Source organism: Prinia subflava, chromosome 6, assembly GCF_021018805.1.
Source record: "Prinia subflava isolate CZ2003 ecotype Zambia chromosome 6, Cam_Psub_1.2, whole genome shotgun sequence".
NCBI classification, from domain to species: Eukaryota; Metazoa; Chordata; class Aves; order Passeriformes; family Cisticolidae; genus Prinia; species Prinia subflava.
The window spans coordinates 35,058,728-35,067,254 of record NC_086252.1 but is presented as its reverse complement, the minus strand read 5'-3'; the positions used below and the strand labels follow the sequence as shown (position 1 = coordinate 35,067,254).

Genomic DNA, 8,527 nt, shown 5'->3' with positions numbered 1-8,527 from the left:
TATTATACATATGTATCATGAAGTTTTTCATATGCTTTTGAAGAGCCTTTGAATTGAAAATAGTGGCCTTCCAAGACATTTGTTTTAATGATCATCATTATAACTAAGAGCATGCTTTCCATAACTAAATATAAAAAGGATTTTTTTTTTTTTTTCAAGTCAAGTCTGGGTCTGATTACTGATGGAGAAATTTCAAGAACTTTTGTTGAGAAGCATTTCAATATTCATTCAGAAAAATGTCAGGAGAACAGACTTCAACATAGAACTTTGGTGATTCATACTTCTTCTGGTATTTTATCACTTCAGCTTTAATATCCAGTTAAAGAGAGAAAATTTGAATTAAATAAGAATACTAATTAAAATCACGCAGTCATATGATACATCATCTTCCACAGAATTTAGGATATTCCAAAACTTGACACCTAGCTTTATCCTTCATCCATATCTGATACAGAGCAATGCAGAATCTTTCATTTAGTAGTTAAATTGGAAAAGTTGCGAGTAATTTCTTCTCCAAATTCAGTGTACTTGTCACTGCTGTATTAATGTAATTAGAAAATAAAAGAAATTTTTCTTTTCTAATCCAACTTCTTTCAAAATCAAATGAAACTTAAATATTATAGTGAGGTTTATAAATCCATTAAATTAATCTGGCACTGTACTATACTGAAAGTAGAAGTCAAACAAAAAATCAGGGAAATAGTTTAGTGGTGGACTTGGCAGCATGAGGTCTAAGGTTGGACTCAGTGACCTCAAAATCTTTTCCAACAGAAATTATTCCACGATTCTAAAATAAGTGAGATTTTCACATCAGTTTAAAAATAAGTTGATGCTTTCAGGGGCAATTAAGAGGATTCAGAAGAAGGTAAACATGTTCTTTCACTCACAATTCCTCTAAATGAGACCTTCACGTTTTTTCTCTTTAAGTAGGAGCAGTACAGAAAAGTCCAGAAGCATCCTTAAAAAGGAAGGTCCACACATTCACAAGTTACCTAATTTGAGGTGTTTTCCACATAAGAAGGGAAAAATTGGCAGCATCTGTTGCCTCGTGGCCACAATGGCTTAAATTAGATACCACACAACACAGCATCAGAGCATTTTGCACAAACTTTCAGCTCAGATATTAAAACTGCTTCCATGTCTTGTCTGAAGAGTGAATATTCCTGAATATCGCCTTTCACCTCCCAGGTGAAAATTAAAATAACACACTCATTAAGAAGAAACGGGGTGTTGTATGCTTGACACACCCCAGCGAATAAAACAGAAAATACAGGCAAAAAAGAAAAAAATTACAAGGAGGTTTCTGCTGAGATTCATTAATGACATTTAGAAATTCCCAGTTCTTAATGCCTTGTGCTCAGGTATCAATGGAAATTTTGCAGATGTTCTCTCCCTACCTTTGGAACTGCCATCCCACCCCAGGCCTTCAAAACTGGGCACCAGGAACGTCCTTGGATAGCAAAGCTGCAGGTGGAACTCAAGAGGTTGGATTTGGCCCCTGCTGCCAAAATTTTGTGGCAACCTCCACCCCACTACATTTATCCTGCATCTCTTCATCTTCATGCCTTGCACAGGGGTGATACAAGTGCCACTCACTTTTATTTCAGAATAAAAATTCTGAAATATAAGTGAGTGGGTCTCAGTGCTGTTTGCCCCCACGCTCATTTCAGAAGCCTGTATAAATCTTGCCCCCACATGGGAATCTTTTTGAACATATTGAATAATGATTTTTCCATGTCTCTGCCACTTTGAAGCAGCCTCCGAGGAGAAGGAACTATCCTGGACAGACCATGGTCATGTTTTAACAATTTGAGGATGGCTTCAAAACTCTTCAATAAAATGCAAGGTAAAAAAAAAAAAAAAAAAAAAAAAGAGGAACACCAGAATTAAGTTCAGTTGATGAACTGAACTGCCCCATCCCCCCCAAATTCTAGTGTAGCAACTTTTTTGAACATATACTTTAAATTCACAGTTCGTTTCTAATTTTAAAGCTATATTTTATCATTTGATTAATTGCTTAAAACCGTACACAAAGATAAAGGGAACTTTGAAATTCATACCTTGGAGTATTAACATGTACTCAGGACTAGATGTAAAATGTCAGAGAGAAAAAAGATCTAATGAACTCTTTATTGGTGAAATACAGTATTGCAGCTGCCCAGAATTTTAAAAGGTTTGTAGCTAGCTCCAAAGCCAAATAACTACAGAAGTTTACTTACAGCAAGACTCTCATTCAGCATTTCCAATCTCTTCTTCCAGGGTTCTTTTAACATTAATGAAATGTCCAGAGAAAAAATAATAAAAAGAAAAAAAAGTGCAACCACAGAAGAAATTTCTGTCTAGAAAATTACACTACCATAAGTTTTCCTTTTCCCTGATGTCTTCTCTGCCATAATAATGGTTTCAGGATTTAAATCCTTTGCTGCTATTGTGACTTCAAAGCCTTAAAACTGCAATTGAATGAAGTAGTTCATCTGTCATTATTCAAATATGAAGCAATTATGATGAAATAAAGATAGAATTCCATTGAGAAATACCCCAATCAATTCTCACTTATATTTAACTAGAAACATAAAACGATGCTTAGAAGAGTAAGTTTAGGTAATAAAAACTCGGGATATAAAAAGTATGAATTACTGATCTATAACTTACTCATTTCTGAATAAGCTGTCTAAATATATTTCACAAATATTGACAAAAGTTTAAGCTTACAATGCAAAACTCTCTCTCAGCTGGTCTCAGAGAGCAGGGAGCTTTTCAGAAATATATTTGCACCAGCTCGAGTGCCCAGAGGTTGGGATGGGAACCTGCAGAGGTTTTGGGGGGTCTCTGGGCAGGTCAGCTCCCTCTGAAGTGTTTTATAGGTGAGGGTAGTGAATAACAGCCCTGCCTCAGCCATGCCTTCACCATAACACAGCACTGCTGGGTGGGTGGACTCGATGATCCTGGAGGTCTTTGATAACCTCAACGACTCAGGGAAAAGTATTAAAATAAAATATTGATGTGGCTGCTTTGATGTTGTCACGTCCTGCCAGGCCCCTCTGTGTACTGAGCCCAAAATGTTTTATTTTCACCCTGGTGAACACAACCAAAACCCAGCCCTACCCGAGGCACCCGAGGAATTTCACAGGGAATTCCCTCCTGTACCCAGTTCTGTTTGGGAATATCTAACACAGGTTAAAAAGTTAATTACTTTGGTTTAGCATCTTCCATCTTTTCTTGCATCTTTCTTGATTAATCTACCTGTGCACAATACTTTGCTGATAAAATGAAATGGAGGTGGGTTCTGTTGTCAGTCTAGGACATTTTGGGATTTAAGCTCCTCAAATGAGCCGCATCCTTCCCCCTCTCAGTAATGCCATGAGCTCAGATGAAAGCATTACTGTGTCATGCCTTTTTCTTCACACAAGTTATGTTCTTCTGGAAGACAAAGGCATCCTTTGCTGCTTGTGAAGGAAGGCTTTGCCTTGTCTTTGGAGTTCCTGTGGCAAAACAGGGTTAAAAATGCACAGATGGATCCTACGGTATTTCTTCCTCGTATTCTCAACAGTTGCAGTGAGCTTAGGAGTTCTGTGCATTTTGAAATGTTGTTGTGCTGAAAAAGATCACACACAACCAGGGATCTGCATACTCACATTTGCCTTCATTTTGTAGGCATCTTCTCACTCTACCTGGATATCAATTTTCTGTCATCTACAGATCCTCATGTCCTGCAGTTCAATTTGGAAAATGTAATTTCTTCAGACAATCCAAGGAGGAAATGTTATCACAATTAGAAAGCAGTGGTACTTGGTATTGAATTTTACATCAATGTAACTAGCAAGAAGCATTTGGGGTATATACAATTAATTATTTCACACATAATTATTCCTGATATTACTCTAACTGTAATAACGTAAATCATTTGAAAAAGCAGACTGTAATATTCTTTTTTCTTTTCCACAGAAACTCTTACCCTTGATATTCTTTTGCTAAATAATATGTAAAATACTGACACCTAATGTTAACTTCCAGTATTATTCATTTCTCAAAACTTTTACTTCAAGTAGTGAAAGACCATGTGAAACTGGTGCTGATGCTGAAATTTTGTTTCAGTAAAATGAGTAAACTGCATTATAGGCTCCTCTGACTTTTTGGAAATAATTTTCTGTATTTATATATATCTATGCCTGTAAATGCAAGGAGCTTTCAGTTTTATCATCAGAGCTCACAGGTATAAAAGACAGAGTAACTCAAAATACTTGAGATAAGTGAGTTTTGATGCACTGAATTTCATCAAATGGAACACAAATACGTATTTGTAAAGTCAGTATTTATACCTGCAGCCTGAAATGGTACTAAAAGACAAAATATTATCAAATATTTAGTATTAATCTGTTAGTCTTTGAAACCTGAACTGCTTATATTTAGTATTTTACCTGCTTCATGGTTCACTTTCCTCAAACAGAGACACAAAAAATCATTTTCACAGTGTGTGAATTGAAAGCAGATCTCAAACTTCTCAAAAATCCCTGTTTATCTCCCCATAACTGCCAAGACAGCTTGTCCAAACCTGAGGTCTAGGTGCTATTTAGAAAGAGATTTTGGCATTTTTACTCTTCTGGGGTGATATCAGAATAAGGTATTTTATAACATGATTTACAATAATATCTGAATTTATATTAAGCTTGCCTAACCTTACAGGGAAGACATGAGAGGCAGTTGGCACCTGCACACCAGTGCTGCAAAGGCACTGACACTGAGTTAAACCCTTCTTAACATTTTGGTCCTGCACATTTCCATATTCTTTTTGCTTTTTGCATCAGCTGCCACTTCATGGAGAACGGCCCCTTTGTGAGATGGTGTCACTTGACAGATGAAGGAGCCGAGCTGCAGGTGCAAGGATAAAAATAAACCCACAAAAATACAGATACCTGGCCTGCAACACAGCCAGCCAGTCTCAGCTGAACTCAGGAGAGGTGACTACAGTGTAATCAAAACCTCTTGAGTGAGACAGAGCTTTCCAACTGATTAAAACTCCTGTGCTATTCTTCCTAGCAATATTCTGGTTAAAGAAGCCCCAAAAATACTAACAAATGCTGTACTTGGAGTTCTTTCAGCTTACCCCTGAATATTAGGACCAATACAATAGGCATTATTGCAGCAAGGATTTTAACAGTGCACATCTTTGGGGAATTTTGGTTCTGGGAAGGCCCTGGGGTTTCCTTGTGCAGCAGGAGGTGCTCGAAGGGTGTGAAAGTTTCAACCAGCAAAAGTAACTGCAAGCAAAACTAGAGAATACCTCACTCCCCGCAAAATCCTTCCTCACTCTTGAAGCAGAATAAAAAGAATCATAGAATCAGAGCAGTTTGGGTTGGAATGGACCTTTTAAATGGACCTTTTAAATGGACCTTTTAAATGGACATTTTAAATGGACCTTTTAATGGACCTTTTATGTGCCTGGCATAGCAGGAACACCCAGATCAGGTTGCTCAGAGCCCCATCCAACCTGGCCTTGAGTGTTTGCAGGGATGCATTAACCTGCTCCAGTGTTTTAGCACCTTCACTGTAAAAATGTATTCTTCAGATTTTTTAAAATTAATTTAGATTTTTTAATTTAATTTAATTTTTAATTTAATTTAGATTTTTCAAATCTAACCTAAATCCACCCTCCTTCAGCTTAAAACCATCCCCCTTGTCCTAGCCCATCACTTTGTCCCTGTCTTTATTACAGGCTCCCTTCACATATTCAAAGCACTCCTGGATGCAATTTTCTAAGTGTTTCATACCAAAATGAGACACATTGAACATCATCAGAGAGGAAGTTTCAGCTGATTCTTGGAAAACGCTGCGTGAACAGCTACAGACTTTAGGGCTTAATTGCCAATTATGCCAAGGTGTTATTTATGCCTTAAAACAACTCGGGATAAAGAGTTGTTGAAATGTAAGCAGTTTTTCCACGTTGCTCTTGCCTGCCTGGTGCAAATCTCTGTAAAAATTCGGGCCACACGGTGAGTTAACAATGAGATATTTTGCTGCTGCTTAAAGAGCTCAGGGTTCATTTTGCCTAATCCCAGCTAAGCCCCACTAAAGCTGCAGGGAGGGCTCCCACAGCCCTACACGCTGCCTTACACGGGTCTGCAACTCTTCTCAGCTTTCTGCAGCTCCTCTTCTCCAACAGGACTACCTAGGAAGATAAAATGGTTTGTTTTGGCCAACCGAGTCACACCAAAGAAGTTATCTGCAATGTAAATTCGTTCTTCAATTAAATCATTCATTAAACCAGAATTTCAAAATATTGGGCCCTTTGAAAAACTCGGCCTGCAGCAGTCAGGAGTTTTGAAACAACTTGATTGTTCAACTTTTACTTTTCAAGTATACCATGTACTTTAAATAGAATTACTAAATTAAAAATGTAAATTGGACCGTATCTTTTAACAGTTGGTGATTTGTCTATTTTCCACATTTTATTATGCATAATTTTTATAATAAAGAAGGGATTTTTTTTCATCCCTGTTCTAGTTGATAGCAATTCTTCCATGCTTCTCAAGGCTAATGTAATAAAACTACATAAAATGTTTAAGAAGAGCCCCATTAAAATATACAAAGCATACTAATTCATGAAGTCAAAGTCAAAGCAGAGTGGAAATGTGAGCTTTAATAAAACTATGTCTGTTGTAAATAACTATTCAAGCACAGTCATTTTTTTGCAAATTGCATGGGATATAGCTTGGTCTACTCGAAGCAGAGAATCACTCAGCAGGATAAATGCATCTTAGTCAGAAATAGATTAAAAGGTGCAGCTGAGCCATCAATAAGAGCCAGATAGCACAGTATTATTTGCTGTTTGTTTTGAAGATGTAATTGCAGATCCCAGGATTTCAATAAATCTGTGCACATCATGGAAGGAATTGTAGAGAGGAACTGGGGCAACGCGGAGAGCGTTTGGTTCTCGCATGTCACACTGCAAAACAGAGAGGGAACAGTCAGTAAATTCAGGGCACTTCATGTTTGTCTGTCAGGCTACACTTTTAAAAGCCACAACTTGTCTTTGAGAAAGAATGACTGGACTGACAAGGAAACACGGGTAAAACCTTTGGGATCTTCAAGGAGTGTGATCGTGAAAAATTTAATAAGAGTAGTTTTGCCTAAAAAAAGGATGCAAAGCTCAGGATGGGCAGGATTTTAGCAGTCCCGCTGAGGGCTTCAAACCAGCTACGTGGCCACAAAATTCACCTTAATGCCTATAGCAACACAGAGTTGAAGAGGCACAGAGATGACCAAAAAAAGGCACAAAAAAAACCCATTCCAGTGTGTGAGAGTCTTCTTCTAAAGGTACCAGTAGTGACACAAGCACTGCAGTATTTTTCTTCCCCTCACAGTGATTTTGAACATTTTCCTGAATATAATAATCTCTTCTATTTGAAAAATATCTCTGCATTGCAAAGACAAGCCAACAGCGTGAGGCCCCGTGCCCTCTTAAAAGCAGGAGTTCCTGGAATTCCCTGGCAGCACCAGAGCAGCAGCATACGTAACCTAAAAGAGGTGCCCTTTGGGGAGACAAGTGACCAGCAGAAATAAAACTGATCTCTCATTTATATGGCATTATGCTATCAGTCTCAGCTCCCAGCACATCTAAATCATGCAATGTACGGCCCTAAATTTCACTTTTATTCTTTTGGAGCAGTGCTCGATGGTAACTGTGCCATTACAAGGAAGTGCTGCTCATTGGCTTCTTTTTTCTGAGTGCTTAAACACATCTCTAAGGAAATGGCAGCTTTTCCACTGCTCCATCTCGATGCCTCACAAAGCTTTAGGCCATTTGTGGATCAAGAAGGGGACAGATGTAGGTTCAGAGTTCCTTGTCATGCAAATCTGTAGCTGTGCCTCCCATCCTGATGCACCCATGACACAGCTCTAACCTCAGCAGTGACTCCAGAACTACTGGAAATAAGTCAACAGTGAAAGGGTAATACAGGGTCTAAGAAATAATTTATAAAATAGCTCCATGTATTTGATTGCCTGCACAAGTAAAAATTGAAATTGTAAAAAACGTCATCAGTCCTAGTGGGTTTTTGCCCTATATGAGACTACATTTGAATAAAAGCAAACCAATAGTTTGTTACTTGTTGAGAAGATAAAGTTTGATTTACTCACAGCAACTCCTCTCTTCTCCAGCTCTTTAAACACAGATTTGATTGGAAGGGAAAAGGACAGGCTGAGCTGGCATCCTCTCTCCTCAGCCTGAGAGGGTGTGATTATTCTTACAAAGGGCTTCTCTGGGTTTGTTTTGTCCTCACTGTAGTAGTGCTTTATCAGGTATTCCAGGTAGCCAGTGAGCAGGATGGATTTCCTCCTCAATGCTTTCATCGTCGTCTGGCTAAAAACCTGTGGTGATTTGAAATCATTGGAATGAGAATGTGCTGCTGCAGAAAAGGAAATAAAGATTTCTTTATACATTATCACTGGAATCAAGCAGTAATACCAGAGAAACATTTCACATAAACATGGCAGGATTTGGCTTTTAAAAACACAGGATAATGGAGTT

The 8,527-nt window shown here is 38.1% G+C and overlaps 1 protein-coding gene across 1 annotated transcript in view; it reads right to left on the bottom strand.

Annotated features, from left to right (window-relative positions):
• Window positions 1-6,629: 6,629 nt before the first annotated feature.
• KYNU (kynureninase) overlaps window positions 6,630-8,527 on the bottom strand; it is a 53,827-nt gene continuing 51,929 nt past the window's right edge. The window contains exons 12-13 of the mRNA XM_063400999.1: window positions 8,137-8,367; window positions 6,630-6,943 (exon numbers count right to left, since the gene is read on the bottom strand). Coding sequence (XP_063257069.1) covers window positions 6,791-6,943; window positions 8,137-8,367 — 384 coding nt within the window. The 3' untranslated portion in view covers window positions 6,630-6,790. The remainder of the gene's footprint in view (window positions 6,944-8,136; window positions 8,368-8,527) is intronic.